This window comes from Montipora foliosa, chromosome 2 (genome assembly GCF_036669935.1).
Source record: "Montipora foliosa isolate CH-2021 chromosome 2, ASM3666993v2, whole genome shotgun sequence".
Lineage (NCBI taxonomy): Eukaryota > Metazoa > Cnidaria > Anthozoa > Scleractinia > Acroporidae > Montipora > Montipora foliosa.
The window spans coordinates 17,015,334-17,036,905 of NC_090870.1; the positions used below are offsets into that span (position 1 = coordinate 17,015,334).

Genomic DNA, 21,572 nt, shown 5'->3' on the forward strand with positions numbered 1-21,572 from the left:
TGGACAAATTTAAAGCCAATCAGTTTCCAGCGTGGTAACACTTGACGCAATCAGTTTCCATATTATGTCATACTGTATAAGAGCTGTTAACTGAGAGTGAGTGAACCAATCAGAAAGCTAAAAACACAGTATCGGTGGTTCAAAATTTCATAATGTAAGGTATTATCTTTCCCCTTGTACTTACACTGTCATTATTCACTTTCTGTGTAATGGTTTTATCATTGTTTTTGTTTGTTGGAAATGGTAGCCATACCTGATTTACGAAGAAACTGAGGTTGTGCAGTAGTACAGCAACCTACTTTTACTCTCTGCTGATTAGCTTTCTTGGTTCACGGAAAACCCTTTTCAATATTGTAAATACATTGTGGCATGGAAGATATTTTCAAACAGGTCTGGAGAATGTTCACCACCAAAATTTCCCATTTTGTCTGGATCATATAAGTTCTTTCCTCCTTTTGTTTAGTGGTTGACTAGTGACTTGTGAAATTGAATGGTGCACAAGAGAGCTAAATGCAGTGTCTCCTTTAGTTGTAAAACATATATTAAAGGAACACAAATAATATTGTCATTGTTGTTGAGTAATGTTAGGATTTAGTACTGCCAGTGGGATTACAAGTGTCTCTTTTGAGTGGATTCCCCAATTTTCTGCTAACTTGACCCAAACAGATATAGATAGGTGGAGAACAAATTTGGGAAAATGAAAGGAAAAAATACTAAACATACATCAGTTGATTATTACAATACACTATTTGTTTTGTTCAATATTATTTGCACTAGAAAGAAAATTAACGACCATAAGAGTTAAGTCTGTGATAAGGAAAAGTTTGTTCTGACTAAAACCTATATTGGAAATTTAGGCATTTGGGGTGCTTTTTCACAGGGTTACATGTGCATGGTATTAATTTTTATGTCAGTCCAATATTTTTCTTGAAAACTGTGTTGTCTCTTTAACTTTGTCCTTTTTTGTGAAGCATGACATTTTCTTCTCTCAATTCAACATTTGATTTGTGTTGCTGATCTTGTTTTTCCTGCAAAAGTGTGTTATGTTGAATAATAATTATATTTGTTGTATAACTGTTTTTGCCCCCAGCAGCGCATGCTCTCATTGGTTACTTCAAGGTCACATGACATCTAACAATAACACTTGTGCCGTTCAAAAGTCTCTGAGCGGGCACCAGTGCAAAATCTATGACGTCAGAGGGTAACAGTGCACTGTTGCCCGCAAATGTTGACCGACGACCACCGTTGCTGTTCCCATTGCATGTTTTCCTATTTGTGCTATATAACAAATCACTTAATGACTGGTCTCTCAGGAAACAGTTCATTTTGTTTCCCTTGTCTGCGCCTCAGGGGAACATTGGAAATTTTTAGGGAAACAAAATGAACTGTTTCCCTCGGGACCAGTCATTAAGTGTTTACTGTTAGGATAATAGGAAAATTATTGACCTTGGGTGTTCGGTGACACAGCTACATTGTAGAGCATGACCATTATGAAAATGATATCTGTTTTACCTTATTATAGTGAGCTAACTTTTTGGTGTGGTTTTCTCACAGGTCTTGTAATAGGCCAAAAGCAATTTGAGAAATTCATGGGGTTGTGCATCGCATTCAATGCAGTTTGTTCTGTGCATGTAAATAATAATATGAAATAAAGCATGTTTAGTGTGTTACTGATTACAGCCAACAGCCTGTGGCACTCAATATAATGCTGTCAGTGGGGAGGGGGGGGGGGGGGGGTTAGTACTGCAAAGGCATTGGCATGTCATTGTCGTAAATGAGCTAAACCCAAATACTTACCTTCATGTTTTTTTGTGAAAGTTTTTGTTTTCGTTCTTGATTTTTCTCTGCTTAATATCCAGCTCCTGCCTTTGATCCTTGAGGGTTTTCTACCTGTCTGACTAATTCTGTGTAACTTAGTGCTTCAGTTCTCTTGGCAGATTTTTGGCACTGACAAAGAAGGGGGCGTAGAATCTATATTGAGGGGTAGGGAAAATTCAATTCAGGGCAGACTATTGTAATTTTATTCCATCACTCACCTTCATTGGTGAAATGTATTCATCCATGTGGCAAATTCTGTAGTCTTTGTGAGCCAGTAGCAAGTGGCCCTCAAATAAAATTTTCCTAGTGTGGTGAACTGTTTTGCTGGCATCAAAAGCCAAAAAAAGCGCTTTGCACATTGAACTAGAGCACCTTTGCTGACATTTTCAGTCTCTAAATGGAAAAAGCAGCTTACTTTGTTGAATTAACTTAACTCGCCCTTTGCAAAGAGTCCCATAAACTTGAAAAAGCACACAATCCCCCAGCAGTCAGATGTGACAGTTGACATATTTTATCTTTAGTTACACAAAACATAGCAATGAACGTTGTTAAAGGGAAAAAAATAACAGGGTTTGTTGTCAATATTTGCCGCTGTTTTAAATACAACAGGCAGCCGCTCTGTCGCCTTGGCTTATAAAGCGAGAAAACTCACATTGTATTACATGAACAATGTCGACAAGATATTAACTCGAAGTTAAAAAACATACATGTACGTTATATGCATTTCAGGACAACTTACGACCCCAAAACCTCACAAACTATATCGAGTGGCGTGAAAGTATAAGGCACTGGACTTCGCTTTTCTGTGTAAAACCAGTTACAACTGTGAAGACGAACACCAGCGGTAAAAAAACCTGCTTCTCTTCAAACTTCGATTTGAAAAAGTCTCTCTTGGTGTATGAAATCGGAATTCCACCTTTAAACACCTCTCAAAAATTTTCATATCAACGAAAAAAAAGTCATATTTGATATGTTTCGCGAAAACAATTTATCTCCAACATATCTCTGTTCTGAGCTTAAAGAGTAACCGACCACCTTAAGAAACGCAAAACTCTAAACAACGAACGTCAAATGAAGCTTCGAAGCTCGTCAAAAACTCTATTGCTTTAGGCGAACTGGTTTTGGTCCGATCTCTTCCCTGACGGCTCTGAAGCATCGTTGAATGATGGCAGATTCAAATCATCTTTTTGCAAATTTTCTCAGAGAAACGCCAGCGGCGTGATAGCCTCCACAATGACGTGGTGGATTTTGATTTGTCGTCCGCCATTTTGAAAATGGAATGGCGGCAACACAAGTGTGATTCTAGTGCGCATGTCTAGCGGTTTTTGCGCTCTGTCAATCCGACTGTACATTCAGTGCTGGTGTAAGATATTGAATACACAGCATTTCATTAACAAGGCAGTCAAATTAGTTCGTGCATTTCTTTATTACATTGAAGCGTGCTAAGAAATTGTTCGGAACAGCAGTGTTATGTTCTTTGCGATAATGCCTGTAAATAGATGTTTGTCGGCTTAACGTAAACCTCTGTTTCAACACATGGTGCGCGATTTAAAAGCTGCACCCCAAGGAAAGGGAGCATCCCATTTTTCTCTACCTCCATAGTGAAGCTCACGGCGCTATGGGCGTGGTTCAGAGTATCCAAAAATTGTGTAGCCGCTGCCAGATCCGGCATCCTGACTAGAGTGTCGTCTACGTAGCGGCGGTAAAATTCTGGGAGTTTTCCTTGACTTTTTAGGGACCCTTCAATAGAGCACATAAATACATTAGCCAAAAGGGGTCCAAGGGGAGACACCATAGCTACTCCATCGGTCTGTTCGTATAGGGCCCCGTCGAACTGAAACAGCTGCCCCTTTGTAGCAACGTGCAGAAGATCAACGAGATCAGCTATGGGGTCTCCCCTTGGACCCCTTTTGGCTAATGTATTTATGTGCTCTATTGAAGGGTCCCTAAAAAGTCAAGGAAAACTCCCAGAATTTTACCGCCACTACGTAGACGACACTCTAGTCAGGATGCCGGATCTGGCAGCGGCTACACAATTTTTGGATACTCTGAACCACGCCCATAGCGCCGTGAGCTTCACTATGGAGGTAGAGAAAAATGGGATGCTCCCTTTCCTTGGGGTGCAGCTTTTAAATCGCGCACCATGTGTTGAAACAGAGGTTTACGTTAAGCCGAAAAACACAGGGCTACTCCTGCACTATCATAGCTATGTATACAGCCGTTACAAGCATGGCTTGCTCGTCACTATGCTTGATCGTGCGCACCGGCTATCATCATCTTGGGCGAATTTTTCAGAAGAGTGTGAACGTCTGAGAGACGTTTTCCGTAAGCTGAGGTATCCGAATCACCTTATTGATTCCGTCATCAACAGGTTTATCACCTCGAGAGTCGCAGTGGACCAGCCTAAACAGCATACCGATGACGCCATCCGGATAGTTATCCCCTCTAAAGATCAGGATGCTGCAGTATCTGTCAAACGACAACTTAGAGATCTTAGCAGCAAGGTGCAAAAGACCATTCAACCTGTGTTTACTAGCCGCAAGCTTAAACAAGATATAAGCTTGCGGGAGCCCAAGCCTAACATCGTAACCCAGCAATGCGTTGTTTATTTATTCAAGCGCGACCTGTGCGATGCAGGTTATGTCGGGTACACAAAGGGCCACCTTCACACGCGCTTCGAGGGACACCGTCAAAAGGCGTCATCTATTTACAGGCATTATTGCAAAGAATATAACACTGCTGTTCCGAACAATTTCTTAGCACGCTTCAATGTAATAAAGAAATGCACGAACTAATTTGACTGCCTTGTTAATGAAATGCTGTGTATTCAATATCTTAAACCAGCATTGAATGTACAGTCGGATTCTCTACGTGCTAAAGTACTCATGTAATTGGCTTGGCACTCTTTTATGCAAATTCGTTTCAACTTAGCCTTTTCACAAACCGTATTTTATCTTTAAGTAATCTTGATAATGGCGCAAGATGCACCGAAACGTCGGTTTCTATCACTTATATTTCTTGTTTCATGTACGTTATATATATATTGTCTAACAAATTGTCCTCTCTTAGAATGTTTGTTGACGACACACACATGCAAAGAGCTGTCTAACCTACTGTAAAAACCAATACCCCAGCCGTTCAGTCCGATATAAATCACTTGAAACTCAGTGGCAGCTTAGGTTTAACCTGGAGAAATGCGAGACAATGTGCATCTTACAGCAGTGAGAAGTTACTCCCTTCCTATACGATGGGACCAGCACTAAGGTCTGCCAAGAGTGCAGAACACCTTGGCGTCGTGATTTTTGTCTAACTTATCTTGAAACACGCATTTTTACATAATTGTACAGCACTTCAGAATACTTTTATAATGCTATGGAAATTATGAAATTGTTATTATAATTTTTTGAGTAGTTTAGTGACCTAATATATATCTCTCGTTAGCGCTACCATGAGTTTGTTTTACGTTACGTTCATTTATACTCTTCTTCATTTTTATTTAAGGGAAAGTTAAAGGTTTAAACTTGTTTTTTCTTTTCAAGATGTAATTTATGTACTTTCCTTCTTCTATATCTTCTGATACATGTACAGGTGTACGTAGGAACGAATTATTGTAGTGTTCACTTAAAGAAAAAACTTTGCAACAAAACTATATTATTTGTAAGTGATTCAATTATGGTTGCAGATTGCATTCCAAACTCACACCCGCTGGATACAATACAAGTCCTTCGCAAAGTTACTCTCAGCAACAAATAATTAAGACGTCCAGCACGTTAACTCTTAGGCCACCCTGTCTCCCACATGATGCAGTGTTTCTAAGTGACAAATATCGCTAGTCAGTTAAATGGTTGTATTTATTAATAATATTGGTTGAGGGACAACTGGTCTAAGCTCACTTATTATTAGCCTTACCAGCAGCCCATCACCAGAAGAGTAGAACCATGATAGAGGGGGACATTGGGGTGTATTAGAAACCGCAAAACCGAAGAAAAAATCATCCAAAACCGCAAAACCGCAAAAAATTTCGGCCAAAACCGAAAACCGCATACAAAACCGTCAAAAAGCTGATACAATGGTGACAGGTGCGGCATACAGAGCAAACTACGCTAACACTTTATCTCATCAAAGTATTTGTGAATGTCATGGACTTGTCTAAGGCCTTCATACCTTTTAGTATCTGCTAAAATCATAGGCTTTATTTCTGCCGCTCTCTCTCGGGCTTTGTGGGCTCATTGTCCGTAAAGCAGCTGGTAATGGAGCCAAGTTAACTTAGGAGAATTTGCACACAAGTCCTCTCTAAAATCTCGATTTTGCAATAGCAAAAAGCTATAGCTCTAGAAACCTCCAATAAAACTCTCTAATTGAACATTTCTATTTGATAACTAAGACCTGACAGTTTGGAGACTCGAATGGAATGTTTAATCTTGGTATAAAACATGCGATTGCATTGAGGAAGCTAACCGGTACTGTTCCTTATTTTACATGGCAGCAGGAACTTGCTCAAAGGTTAAATGTGGCAATAAACAGATACTTACTTAAAACAGGGGGGGGGGGGGGGGGATGCTCGTCTGAAATTTTACATTAAAAGCTCAAAGGAGACCAATCTGGCCCAGGCGCCTAAAAGAGACCATATTATCCATAACGCATAAAAATAAAAAATACAGCGACTTTTAATGATGGCAAAGACATTATCATCTAATACTTTCACCTGCGTGAAGAAATATAAAAGTGTAAATATACACTTTTATATTTGCCTAAGGATACTTTCATGGCTACATATGATTGCGTTTTGTCCCAAACACCCTAAGTGAGACCAAAATCCGAAATTTACACCCCTAAGCGAGACGACGAGCATCCCTCCCCTCTTTATATGGGAGCCTTTCCCCCCCTCCCCCCCCCCCCCCTTCCTCCCCCGCGGGCACCGCCCCTCCATATCGCGACGTTGCACCAAAGAGACAATTCGCCGATGTCCTTAATTCATCTTGCTGGCCCTGGGAATTGTTGTCATCTGCACTGACTTCGTCACTACATTTATCAAATTCTTGCAGGCCTTTATCAGAGTCACCAGCTTCTCACTCATTTCATGCTCGTTCACATCTTCATGGGGTCCTTCATCTTCATCCACTCCGCACCAACTCGGGCGTCATTCGACACGCGTGATCCCCTACAGTGACATTTAGTTTGTCACGCATTCCTCTCAATAGCTTTCGCGTTTCGCGGCTATAGAGTGTTTTCATGTGACGTCTCCGGGAATTGAGCTCTATTATCACTTAAACGTTTTCTTTTGTTTCGGAGGAAAAACAAGGTTACTGATCACGTGAGTGAAAACAGGCATCTTGTACCCTATGGGACCTTACACTTTATTTATCAGGCCCTAGTACAACCTCATTTCAACTACTGCAATATTGTTCGGGGAAACTGTGGAGTAACTTTCAGGACAAACCGCCGGCAAAAACTACAAAACAGAGCTAGAGCAGCCCGTGTCTTGACCTACTCTAACTATGACGCTCATGTCAACACTTTATTTGAACTCTTAAGATGAAAATTCCTAGTCTCTCAAAGGCAAATTGAAAGAGCAACAATGGTATTTAAGTCCCTACAGGGACTAGCACCTGAGTATCTAAGCTCGAAAATTGTCCATCGCGATTCTGGTTATTGTTTGAGAGACTCTGTGAATAAGGTAAATGTTTCGCAACCGCGCACAAACTACTACAAAAAACAGCTTTAGCTATTTAGTGGAGCAGTTTTGTGGAACAGTTTGCCATTAGAGCTAAGGAAAGAAAAGTCCCTCAATCAATTCAAACGACTGATGAAAGAGGTTATCTAAGCCATTATTCTCAACACGGCATTCGTGGAAAGCAGCTTTTATGTATGATATTGAGTAAGATAGTTAATGTAGTTTACATAGTTCTATCTATAAATTTTTAATTGTACATCTTTTTTTAATATTGCTGATGAATTGTACCGTGGTTAAATAAAGATGAAATAAATAAATAACACTCTATTCGAGATCAATTGCCGCTCAAATCTAAGAAAAACCGGAAACCAAATAGGACAAAATAGAAAAACCCAAAAAGCACATCGGATAACAAAACCGAAAAACCGCTCGTATTTTTTACGAAAACCGAAAACCAGATGCTAAAAAACGAAAAACCCGCAAACCGCAATGAACACCAAAACCGAAAAACCGAAGTCTTTTGGCACAAAAACCGGAAAACCGATCTAAAAAATAGCCAAAACCGCAAAACCGAAAATCCCAATGTCCCCCTCATGATATATTCAACTCGATTAGCTTCGCTATACTTGGGTGGAAAAATTGTAAATAGCAACTAGTAACGTATAAATAAATGTTGTTGTTGTTGTAACAGCACTCTCACAGACCAAACTATTCCCTAGATCAATTTTGTTGCCTAAACAGACCTTTTGGAAGCCAATCATAAACCTTACATAATAAATCATTCCTGGTGGTTGAGAATGGTGGCTCGTGTGATATGCATTTATATTTTTTAAGGTAAAAACACCTCGAAAAAGGCTTGACCTGTAAAAATGGGGTGTCCTATACCCGGTATGGGGTAACACGCTTTGGGAAATGGGCTCATGACCTTACCTTGAATCTTAATTGACCTTCATTTGGCGTTTCAAATACTGAATCATATCTGGATAGAATATAGTCGTCATATTCAGGATGCAACTGATTGCCCAAGTGTTGTTCTAAAAATTTCTCGTCGAAGTTTACCACTGTCTTAAATGCCGTTTTCCACTTTTTTCCCTCCAAGAGCTTGTGGACAGCATCTTCAATACTCCACTCACCACCAGTGCCTAACAAACAGATAAATAAGAAGCGAAAAAGAAACATAAAGGCCTAGCCAAACAGACCCAACTACTGGGTTCAACATAGTCAAACATTGTTGCACTTGTTTGGGCACCATGTTAGAAGATGTTGAGTGATATCTGATGATGTTGAACGAAGACTGATTTCCATCAAACATTTAAACATGATCTTCATCATCATCATCCTACATTTCATTATTTTATCCTTGGGCGTCAACAATAATATCGAATGTATTTGGCCACGGTATTCAAATTGTTAAATGCATGCAAGCATATTAAAGTGACACAGAGTTTTTGACATCCATACTAATGATTTATTCACCAGTCGCCTCGTGAGTAAAAACCAACAGAATAAATGGTGAGTGGGAAAAGTTCTGAATCTTTGAACTATAAGAGCTTCACAACGTCTCTTCAAATATGAAAAAAAGGAGCTCTGTGTCCGCTAGGCTGGGGAAAGCACGAAGGTTGTCTGAGGAAGAAATTGAGACATTAATTGAAATACTACAAGAAAGACCACGCAGGGCCGGGGGCTCAATGCAGTTGATAAAAAATCCTTGGATCTTTGTTCATTCCATGAATGGAACGAATCAAATTCAAAAAAGCACACATAAACCATTCCATGCATCTGACACCTGAAAATATTGGAAATTCCAACCAAAGTTTTGGCATACACAGGTAGATTGCACCCAAGAGCAAACATTGCCAACCGCACTTTATCTGGTTAAACATTTGTATAAATAAAGCTATCATATTTGTACTAAAAGGCAAACAAATATAATCCGTTCCCACTGGATACGACCACCATTTCGCTCTTAGTTCGTTACAATATTTCAATCACATCCATGTATCTTCATGGTGTGTGCCGATTCCTTTACTGGTATTTGTTGCAAGTGAAAATAATACCTTCATCAGGCTGGTGAATAAGAACGGTTCCAAAGTGACACCACATGTCGGCTTTCAGTTGATGTTTTGTTTCCATTTCACGTTTAATTCCTTTGAGCGAGCGTAACACTTCTGCCTCTAAGTCCTTAAAATAAATTGGGTCATTCCTAGGACTGAGAGATTTCTGAAAAAGCAAAAGAAAAAGTGCTTTCAGAGAATCTTCATGATGACAATGATAACTGGCCCTGCGCGGTGGCCTCATGATTAGAATGCTCGACTCCGGATCGAGTGGTCCGGGTTCGGGTCCTGGCCGGGGACATTGTGTTGTGTTCTTGGGCAAGACAATTTACTCTCATGGTGCCTCTCTCCACCCAGGTGTGTAAATGGGTATTGGCGAAATGCTGGGGAAAACCCTGCGATGGACTAGCATCCCATCCAGCGGGAAGTAGAAATACTCCTAGTCGCTTCATGCTACGAAAACCGGAGATGAGCGCCGGCCTGATGGGCCTTCTGGCTCGTAAGCAGAGACTTTTTTTTAAATTACTTCAAAAGGTTTATTGAATAGCCAGCCTTAATCAATTAATCAATTAATCAATCAATTAATTAATTAATTAATTGAAGAAGCCTTACTTTAAGTCTCAGGGACGGAATTACGAAGCACATCTTGCCAAGACTTGCGAGAAAGTGTATACAAGACGCCTTTGGCAGCTGCTAAATGGTCCATGATTGATCCCATAGCACAGCACAGCCAGATGTACATTGTAATATTTCGCTCAGGGGCAATTTCATGAGGCAGCAAAATCAAAGTACCCAGAGAAAAACCCTGAGTCGGGTTGAGGGTTCAACCGAAACTCAGACTGAGGTGGGAGGGGCAGATGATGACCATTACGCAAGCCGGACTCTCACGATTCGGGCTGTACTACATGTAGCAGGGGAAAGAGTAAAAAGGAGCCTTACTTTAAGTCTAAGGGACGGAATTACGAAGCACATCTCGCCAAGACTTGCGAGAAAATGTATACAAGACGCCTTTGGCAGCTGCTAAATGGTCCAGGATTGATCCCATAGCACAGCACAGCCAGATGTACATTGTAATATTTCGCTCGGGGGCAATTTCATGAGGCAGCAAAATCAAAGTACCCAGAGAAAAACCCTGAGTCGGGGTGAGGGTTCAATCGAAATTCAGACTGAGGTAGGGGTGGGGGGAAGCAGATGATGACCATTACGCAAGCCAGACTCTCACGATTCGGGCTGTACTACATGTAGCAGGGGAAAGAGTAAAAAGGGGGTCCAGAGGAAAAGAGACAGCAGAATGCATTGCCATAACAAAGGAGGATAACACGAGGATGAATGACTGATTAACTGAAGTGAATGGTGATTATGACGACGATGAGGATGGTCAGGATGATTATTGCTTTACTTACTTGGGGCTATTTCAAACGAATATATACGAGTCCTGAAGAGAAACATGTACCTCTAATTCATTGCTATGGATCGGTTTTAACCGGTACTCTGCTTGGGCGTCGTCTTCTTTCTCCAATCTGAGGTTAGTATTCGCAGGCAAATTAAAATCATCAATGAAGTAAATTTTTTGCACATGCTTTACTTTTCCTCCTTCCTGAAAGCAAAGAAAAATGATATATATTATTAGGCAAGTCAAAATGCCAACATTTGGATGTACACTGTTCCCCTTGTGCCAAAATCTGCTAAAGAGCAGAAGGTATAATTAGCCTGACAGAAAAGTGATCTCAAGGTTTATGAATCATTCACTTCACTTTGCCTTTCCGACATTTTAACAAGAGAATAGGTCTTGCGAGAAAACATGGAGACAAATTGTTACATGTAATTACTACTGTAACACTGTAGGTAGCAAAATCCTTTTTGATTTCAATAGAAAAACGCTACAAAACTTAACTCTGGGACTAAGTTGAAGAACACTGTTATTGGGAGGCAAACGTTCTCCAAATTCCTACGGATACAGCTGCATACAGCGACTGCTAGGGCTTGCCCTGTACATGTAGCTTGCAAAGTTCTTACCACATTAATCAGACATGACCAAGCCTCTACGGCATTTCACTCAAAATGCTGTTGCATTGACTGGACCTGGGACAGTGCCCAGCAGAAAGCCTTTGACAAACTCAAGCAAGCAGTCGCTAGAACCCCAGTTCTGCGATTATAATGTTGAAATCCCATGGAAGAACACAGGCTGAACTTCGCGTGTAACCATTTCGATGCGTACGTACACGTATATGGCAGGCATGGAGACCGACCACAAACGACTGGAGCCCATATTCACAAAGCTGTTGGCGTCGGCTCCACAGCATCTGCAGCGGCTGCTGATGAGCTTAGAAAAGTACAAGCTTCAAGTAATGTACAAAGAAAAAGGAAGGGAATTGAAGATTGCTGACACCCTCAGCAGTGCACATCTTCCAGAGGTGAAGCAAGTGAGTTCGTAAGGGAGCTAGAGGGGGCTGGGGATGGAATGGCCGTAACCAAGGAGCGTTGGCAGCAGCTGAAGAACGCCTCGGCTGACGATCCAGTGCAGCAGAAGCTACGAGGTCCTGGTTGAGTCAGGTGTTTACTGCTGGAACCAAAGGCATTTAAAGAGTGCACGTTTGGCAGACCCGAGTGTGGCAGAAGAGGAAGTCAATTCTGAGGGATTGTCTATGAATGAGGATACGGTAACAACATCGGCTCAGACTGAACAGCCTTCACAAATTGAACCTGAACAGGTCTCACTCACTGGTCCTGAACCCCGAAGGCCTGACCGTGTGGTGAAAACTTTCAGTCACGACCGTATACATGTAGCTTAAACAATCGTTTTTAACTTCTGCTCAAAAGGGAAAGATGCGACAATTTGTACATACAGTACCGCCTGAAAGAATTGACCCCTTTAGAGCGACATTGCCGCGTCACCCTGTCATGAATTTCCCCTCGGTATTCCCGCGGTAGGTCAATTTTCTGCCGTGGGAAGTTTAGGGCTAGGCTCTAAAGTAATTCTCGGTAATTACAATTCCGCGGTGAAGTTGGAAAGGGTTTCCGTTGACTTTGTGTTTTGATAAGCGAGATTGTAATTATGCATTGTAATCCCATCGATTAACAGAAACTGAACAAGTTTCGGCTGGGAGGATCATAGCCGCTAATCATGGACCGTGGTTGGCTTCTCCGTTTACATGCGAAGAGGATATCTGTAGCCAGATGCCGACCACATTTGAAACCTTCTTTGCGACATATTTTGATTGCAATGATTATTTCGAAGACTTCTTGTGGACTGTTCATTCGAAGGTTCGACAAGTCGATTTCGTCGACGTCGCTGTCCCGCTTGCGTGGACTTCGCCGCCATCACATTTTTAAGCTTTATTCATTTAAGTTTTAAATAATTATTGGGGACACTACAGAAATCAGGTCAAATTAACACATATCAAATTATAGATTGGTTTTTGAGGAAAGAGGAACAAGGAGAACAAGGAGAAAAACTTTTCGGAGGAGAGTAGAGAACAAACAAACTCAACCCACATATGACGCCAAGTCTGGGAATCGAACCCAGGCCACATTGAACGGAGAAGAGTGCTCTCATCAGGGCGTCATCCCTGCTTTCTAAAGCGCAATAGCACAGTTTAAGGTTCTAGTCCCGTTCGAAAGCCAATTTTTGTATCTGCAAATGCTTGAGCTGTGCTTTCTATTTCTAAAATCAATTTATGGATGCACTTACAATTTTCATTCTGATTTGCACTTTGGCACTCTTTCTTTGTTCGTCTGTTCCACTGACAATGTAGATGCCCCCTTGATGTAAAATTACTTTAGCTCCTGTCATACTTCTGATGTGCCTCAGGTTATTACCGTCTTTACCGATCACCAAACCTTTGAACTCGTCAGGAACCTGCACAACCTCCCAATCGCCAGCGGAAGGTCCCTTGGACATTCTATTTCGTATTTCTTCCTGAGGAAAGGAAGAACAAGTATAAAGTTGAGAACAGACCCTACAAAAAAGCAGGCTGAATTTCTTTGGCATTACAATTGAACGTCTTCAAAGTATTTTTGTGCGAAGCTAGGAGAGTCATGGGCCCCTGTCATTGTCGAAAATGGGATTACGTTACGCAGCAATACGAGCAACAAGAGTTTCGTGCTTCCGGTTGAAACGCAGCGCATCATGGGATAGGCTGTCCAGAAAAGTGAGCACCAATTTTTGAATGCCAGCCATACTGAATATCTCCTGTTTCAGATCGCGTCTCTTTACCCCCGATTCATACTGCATTTTTCCACTGAAATTCCTCCTTTAGCCGTTGCATATTGGTCAGTAATCCTATAAACTGGTGAGTAAATCCATTTTATGGCTATTAGTGTCTTTATCGCGAAAATATTGCAGTAAAACCTGATGAGTTTTGAGGCTGCGAGGCGTGTTGCTCGCTAAATGTTTCACGTCTGTAATCATTCTGTTTTGATTTCTTCTCTACGTATAGGATTTCGGCAATCGGATTTGTGTACTTATTTGCTTTCCAACTGTTTCCAAATGTTTGAATGGGACACAAACGTGCGATTGTGAGCCACCATTTTGATGTGTTTCCATCCCCCGCGGAGAAAAGGATAGCGAACGAAGAAAACGATGGATGGAGAACATCAACAGGAAAATAAGGAAGGCAAAAGTCTGCACACGAAAAAATTTAATAATCTTAGATATTTGAAATTAGGGACCTTGCTTATGCATTTGACACAGGTCCGTTATCAGGTGAATACAATTTTTAGCAAGAATTCTTGTTTGTGTCCCATTCAAACATGCATGAAGGCAGTGCAGGTTTGTTTTGCCCATTTAGTCAGCCTTTTCCCGCTGTTGGAAAGCAAATAAGTACACCAATCCGATTGCCGAAATCCTATACGTAGAGAAGAAATCAAAACAGAATGATTACAGACGTGAAACATTTAGCGAGCAACACGCCTCGCAGCCTCAAAACTCATCAGGTTTTACTGCAATATTTTCGCGATAAAGACACTAATAGCCATAAAATGGATTTACTCACCAGTTTATAGGATTACTGACCAATATGCAACGGCTAAAGGAGGAATTTCCGTGGAAAAATGCAGGATGAATCGGGGGTAAAGAGACGCGATCTGAAAAAGGAGATATTCAGTATGGCTCGCATTCAAGAATTGGTGCTCACTTTTCTGGACAGACTATCCCATGATGCGCTGGGTTTCAACCGGAAGCGCGAAACTCTTGATGCTCGTATGGAGGGCATTAAGAACCTCGTGGCCCAAACTGGCCATGATTAAACATTTGACATAAATATAATACCACTCTAAAACTACTTAAAGTGCCTATAGACCCCACACCCGTTTGTTTTGTTTTTCTTTTTTTTCCCCAGATGAATTGTTGTGATATGCTGAGACAAATCAAAAGGGGCAAAAATGTTTGTTTTTCGTCAAAACTGGAATTTTCTATGAATTTTGAGACACGGTTTTTCTGCCCCACGATCGGGTAAAAGGAAGACTGGCACCAGTGACGTCAACGCGGACATTAGCAACAGGGCAAACAAAGTAAAAGCAGACGATAGACAACAACAAAACCGAAAGACGTAGTATTTGAAAACAGCTGTTATTCGGCTGCAATGGCGTTCACTGGTAACGCCCTTATGTTCGGACACGCACGAAGAGGATTAAGTACGTTATTCGGCTGACATTTGTTAAGAGCAGTGACATTTGTTAAATGGCCTCAAACGACGTCAGTCTTGTTTCCAATTTGGATTCTGAGGTCTCCGAAATAGGTCACTTTGGAAAATACCATAATATTCTTAGTTTGCCCCTCAAAATTTTGCATAAGTATCCTCTTTGTTCTCTCTTGGGACCATTGTAAGTCCCAGAAGAACCTGGAAAGAGTGCTTATGCAAAATTTGGGGGGACAAACAAAGAATACTATGATGTTTTTCCGAAGTGGCCTATAGAAGATTACGAGTTATATATAAGTCGAAGGCTCACCAAAACTCGAGCGATCAAGCCACAGATGTGGAAGAAACGGAAAGGCATGCCGACCAGCCGCTAGCAGACGCAGAATAGACTATTTTCCCAACTTCCCATAATGCAATACACTTTGGGGTGTTATTTGCAAAAATAGCGAATGGCTAGCATTTTATGAGCAAGAATGAAGGACGGAGGAAGAAATAGAGAGCACTTCAAAAGAGCTTCGATGAAACAGTTTCGAACGCTGATACAGTCAAAGACAAGGGTATTTGACATTGTTCATGCATTTTTTCAGCTCTGCATAGACTAGCTCGCTCCAACCAAAGTCCCAAATTGGAACGATTGAAGTCCAGATTTGACATCGCAAAATACACTCGACCCCTAACCCTTTCTGCGAATTCTGCAGCTCGGTAATGGTTTTCAAACCTCAATTTTCGCCAATTTGAAAATTCATAGAAAATTCCGGTTTTGACTAAAAACAAAACATTTAATGCCATTTTGCTCTGCATGATGCAAAGATACATCCGGGCAAAAAATGGAGCTATAGGCATTTAAAGTTTCTTGACTTACCAATTTTTTTGCAATATGCTCCTTTGCACATTTCCGTTGCTCCGAAGAACCGCTAATTAAAAGGAAATCTTCACCCCTTCCTTTTGGCGGACTTATTTGCGCTCCTGAGGACCTCATAATATCTTTGATAACACAACCTCTTTTTCCAATCAAGTGGCCTTTCAAGTTGCCTGGAACTGGAAAGCGCTCGGGCTCTACTGGTCTCTTAGCTTGGTTTTTGAGGCGGCCATAGGCTGACCTGCGATAAGATACGGAAATAATCCATTTTTTTTTCCCAAATATCCTCCGTTTGCTTCATTTACAAAGTAAAAAATGCAAAACAAAGCCCTGAGCCCGACTCAGCAGTGAGAAGGACTGTACTGAAAGTTAAAACTAACAAAATAGGCACGCAATGCGTACATGTGGTAGTGCAGTAACACAGCGCTGTATTATGTCAACTGAGCTGCATTTTGTCTTCCAGGAGATTCAAGTTATCTTTGCGTAATATGTAGCTCTAATAGTTCACGAATATTGTTTTGGCACTGTATATCATTATAGTGCCATGGTAGATGTCTTAGGTAAATAGCCCCCTGGAAAGAAATGTGGTTACTAGTAAAATACTAAATCCCAGAAAGATTGATTGACATGTTGATCATTTTCAAGTTCCCTTGTCCAACTTGTTTTTCATCACAAGCTTAAGCGTGCACTCTGAGGTTATGGCAGCTTTCTAAGACAAAAGTTCACTTTAAGCCTTGTCGGGCGGGGTGACCTCAAAATATACGACTTGCCGCACGACTCATCGTCAGAAACATAGGCTCGAAAATTCTATGTTAACGCTCAAAAATGCGAACTAAGCAAGGTACAGATTTTGTTAGCCTGCTTTATGCAAAACAACTATTGATGCAAGAGTAAATAAATATTGATACACATGGTTTTAGGAAGAGTAGAAGGAAATTTTCAGGAAATATCAATCGAGAACAAATTATTTTGCCATCAGCAACAAAATTTGCGACATGAATCAAAACAACTTAAATTTTGAACCAAGAATATAAACAGTTACCATCGGCGAAAAACATTTTGGGAGGCTTTTGCTACGTTCAATTTTTCTATTGTAGTTTTGGCTGCACAAGTAAATCGCAAAATCAAAAGTGACATCGAATTCAGCGAGCGCCGTGATCAAGTTACCTTGAATGTTTACTCACGAAACAAAGGATACTTCTGTGTCAAAATGATGGCAAGACACCGGGTTTTTGTTTTTGTTAGTTTGTTTTTTTTTCTTTCAAGTGTTTTAAAGATTGACAAGAAATGTGCGCATTCAACACAAAGATCACAATCGCCCAACTCTTGAGGTTGACCATTGTTTCTACAAAGTCAAAAATTTACTCTCCTAGACGAGGTTATTTATCCCCAGGTAATTCCATCGTTTTGGAAATAGCAGCGGCTTTATTATTCATCAGCGTGACAAATTCTTGCCAATCTTGGGGCTCACTTTGTTGAACTCAAGCATGCTTCCATAAGACTTGTTTATGTTCGTGAGTTATGCACTTACAGTGCACTACAGTGTAGTGAGAGTGAATTAACTCAAAGTGAATTAACTCAAATTTAAGTTTCGAGTAACCCAGAAATCTGACGGGCTTAGAGCGTATGAATTGCAATAAGAAAACACCGAATGCCCTCTGATCACCGAAGTTAAACCCTTTGGAAGGGGTTAACATGGGGACTTTCAAAATTAAGCAAAGTCAACGGCCACGTCAACAAAAATGTCGCTTTCAACAAACTATAACCCAGTGCTGAAGTTAGTATTTTATGATGAATCCATCTTGTTCACGTGGTACCATTGCAGACAAACACTCCTATAACCAGATAACCATATGGTTTAGTGTAAACAGTTTGAAAGTAAAGACAAAAAATAAACGACTCACAGTATGTTCAGTATGTTCAGTATGCCACTTTTTACCAATAACATTCTTGCTTTGAAGCGTTGTCGTTGGCGTAGCCCTGTTTATTGCTTACCTCTTTGACTTCCAGGAGTGATCAGCCTGTAAGTTCTTCTCACAATTCAATTAAATTTCAGTCGGACAAGTATTGTGAATGAAGATAATTAGCTTAAGAGGTGTGATCGTGATATAACACCAAATTTTCATGACTACGCAACACAGAAAACTTAGGAATGAACGTTTCGATATTGAATATGAAAGGATTAAATCAAACTCCCTATTGTCTTATTAGGTGACCGCGTCTACTATTTGGGTTGAGTTTTTGCTGATCTCAACCAAGCTAAAGGTTTTTCGCCGGTTATTGTGGTTTTTCTACCTCATCAAAATGATACAGGATCTTAAATATTAGCCTACAGAGCAATTGTTTTGGCCTGAAATTAAGTTTTGAAATTCAAGAAAAGGTGACAGGCTGGGTCTCATTTGTAAAGATTAGAAGGCATGGGTAATGAAACAGAAGGAGGGTTCGCATTCTACGGGCAAGACGTTTACTCTAAGACGAGGTTATGATCCAGGTTCTCTATCTCTATCACCAATGTGAGGGGAGGGGGGTTATTTGCATTAAAACAATGGATATACAGTTCACTGAGTCATGTTACAGTCCAAGAGTAAATAACGTATATTGTATTTATGTAAAGAAGCCCCCAAGATGTACCGCATTATGGGATGGAGTAAATAAGGAATTACCGCTCTGAATTAGTTTGCAATATGTCTGAACAAGTTTTCAAACAATTATGAGAACCTCAATCAACACACCTGGATATTTAACATAATTGTTGCATTCTAAGGAAATATGTGTGTTGGTATGAATTCATACCCATGACTTCACACCTGCTCACACTAGCATGAGATTTTGTGCTCATATCACACATCCATCCATACATATATAGATACATAAGTTTACTTAAGATGGGGATTTCCAAAGTAACGACAAATATGCGAGTTTCTCCGAGAAACCAGTGAGCCCTTTAACTGCAATGATCCATGTTCATTCTCCTAACTACTTCAATAGATTTCTTCATTGGCTTGTCATGAGAATTGAGTATTGCATAAGGATCATACCGTTAACCTGATAATAATCTTCATTCTCAATACTTGTCTACCTAACAGTGTATTGAAATTGAGAGGTGAATTTACATGCTGATCAATCCTGGGGGTCAAACGAAGGGTTAATAGACAACAACAGTAATTAAGAATGAGAATCATTTACAATAACTAGGATGAAATCTAACACAAAATAGCCGTATGTACAATCATAGGATGAAACAGTTGAAATTAAAAGGTAAGTGCTCTGATATTGTTTGTAAAATGTGCAATACCAGACGCATAACATATAAACAAAACTGAGCTGCGCTAAAGATCATCTTTAGCTTTCGAGTTCAGCCAACCTCTACTAGAGCTCGGGTGAACTCGTACTGGAATGATATAGTGTCAAGAAAAAAACCCCATTTCAATTTTTAATTATGATTTTACAAGTAAGTAAAAAGATTAAGAAATGATCTTCAGGTGTTCCAAGAGACCGCGAGTTAATTTATTGATCATGATATTGCATACAATAACACGCATTTACTACGAAATAAAATGTGAAATAATTTAGTAACTACCATTTCAATAGGCGGATTCATACCAGAGACGTAAGAAGACATTAAGTTTCCCAAAGTTCGAACGAGGTTTTCTTCAGTTTATAACCTTGGATACGAAGTACGTATCTGCAGAGAAACCGAAGTGCGAACTCAAGTCTTGTTTTATGCCCCTCGAATGCGTACTTGAGCAGATCATAGGATAAGGCGATAAATAAGGCATCAACTTGACTTGAGGCATCAAGTTGACTTGAGGTTCCGTCGTACTTACGGCCTACTTGGGCTCCAGTATGGATTCGCCTGATGTTCCTTCAAAGTAGGGGGCATTAATTGTGAGGTGATCGACGCAAATATTATTGTTTAGAGCGTGAACTTAGCAAGACGCTGGACGCTGAAGTGAACTATACTGAACATCTTCGATATGCCTTCATGGTTAATTAGATCGCCATTGCGATAAACAGTTTTTAGAGGACGCGAATATATACACAAACATTGTACTGTCTATAAACGTAAACAGAACTGACTATTCGAATTTCGAGGAAATGCTCCGACTTGTGAGCTTACCGTTCTCCTTCGTCCTGTCGTCTCCGCCGATCGAAGCCTCGTCGACTCATGATAGCTTTGGAGGTGTCAAAACCGATCCCACTTTATCGAAAATAACTTCTTCCTTTGAATTCATGGCGTCATAGGACAACTTTTGGCCGCAAAACTTTGACAACGACAGATGAAACTAGAAATTTATGTACTTCCGGGTTTAATGTTAACTCGTTTCCATTCCACTCTAGCCTACGTTGTCACCAAGGTGACGAAGCTGCTTTTTCCGTAACAGCCTCCCATGATTCATCTTCCGTTCCTCCCCCACTAACGTCTGCTTAAACGAAAAACGACTTCCGTTCAACGGCTGTTTGGCCACTATTTAAAGAAAGCAATCAGCATTGACTAATTGTGCTGTGCATAGCCCATGACATGCTGCGAAAACATTTACCCAAAACTGGCGACGACCTTTGATTCGTCCGTAATCCACGAACGGAAGTGGTTTTTCGTTTCAGCAGACTTTAGCTGGGGAGGAGGAACGTGTGACGAAGCCCTAAGAACGCTGCCTGGGAGGCTATTCTTCCAACGCCTATACGGCTAAAATTCTACTTTCAATTTCCTTAGGGGTATTGCTCGAGCCATTGTCAGCTGATGTAAAACACCTTACGAATGACAGAGAAGTTCCGGAAGCCTGCATCAAGAAGGACATTATTTTAATTAAGCACCAAAATGCGAACGTTTGGTAAGACCAGCGTTGTTTTAATCTTTGTTGTTGTTTTTGCCGTCACTTAGATTACTTATGCAATGAAAGATTCAAGATTCTTCTCTTGACAGTGACAATCTCGACCTTACGGTCTCAGGAAGCATTCATAATTTACCTAGAGGGTGGGCTATGATGATTTTGAGGGGGCCTCACTCTTTTTCCCTACTATGATTTAGGGGGACTGTGGAAAATTTCCAAGGAAAATGACATCGAGCATGGGGGAGGGGGGGGGGGGGCACCATTCGTTTCCTGAAAAAGAAAAGGAAATGAAAATATGCTGTTGAACGCTCTTATAATTCCTGTCTTTTATTTCATTTCGACAAAATGTTGATACAGAACTGGAGTATGCAACTTGATGCATGCCGCCCACTTCTTGTGCTACAAGGTCTCTTTGCGAGTGGCTCAAACTCACTCTCGTCACCCTCCTCACTTTCGCTCTCCTCATTCTCACTCTCCTCACACTCGCTCTCCTCACTCCGTGTTTCCCCCAAGACAGTGTCGTCGCCTTTGTCATCATCATCATCATCATTTGAGACTGCTTCTGGCTCTTGTAAAAGACGTTGCCCTGTTACAGTCATGATTCTCAATGCCTCAGCCCTAGTCTCTTTCAAATGAGTGGTAATCAGTTCCAGTTTTTCTTTTTTCAGCTGTTTTTTCCAAGGTAACGAGTGATTC

At 40.7% G+C, this 21,572-nt stretch overlaps 1 protein-coding gene across 2 annotated transcripts in view; it reads right to left on the bottom strand.

The window, feature by feature from the left end:
* LOC137992562 (uncharacterized) overlaps positions 1-20,325 on the bottom strand; it is a 45,583-nt gene extending 25,258 nt beyond the window's left edge. For both annotated transcript variants that reach the window (XR_011121715.1, XM_068837941.1), the window contains exons 1-6: positions 20,165-20,325; positions 16,048-16,285; positions 13,238-13,465; positions 11,000-11,143; positions 9,550-9,712; positions 8,423-8,634 (exon numbers count right to left, since the gene is read on the bottom strand). Coding sequence is in view for 1 of the 2 variants with exons in the window: in XM_068837941.1 (XP_068694042.1) it covers positions 8,423-8,634; positions 9,550-9,712; positions 11,000-11,143; positions 13,238-13,465; positions 16,048-16,285; positions 20,165-20,214 (1,035 nt within the window). In the remaining variant the exon portion in view is untranslated. The remainder of the gene's footprint in view (positions 1-8,422; positions 8,635-9,549; positions 9,713-10,999; positions 11,144-13,237; positions 13,466-16,047; positions 16,286-20,164) is intronic.
* Between the last annotated feature and the right edge of the window lie 1,247 nt (positions 20,326-21,572).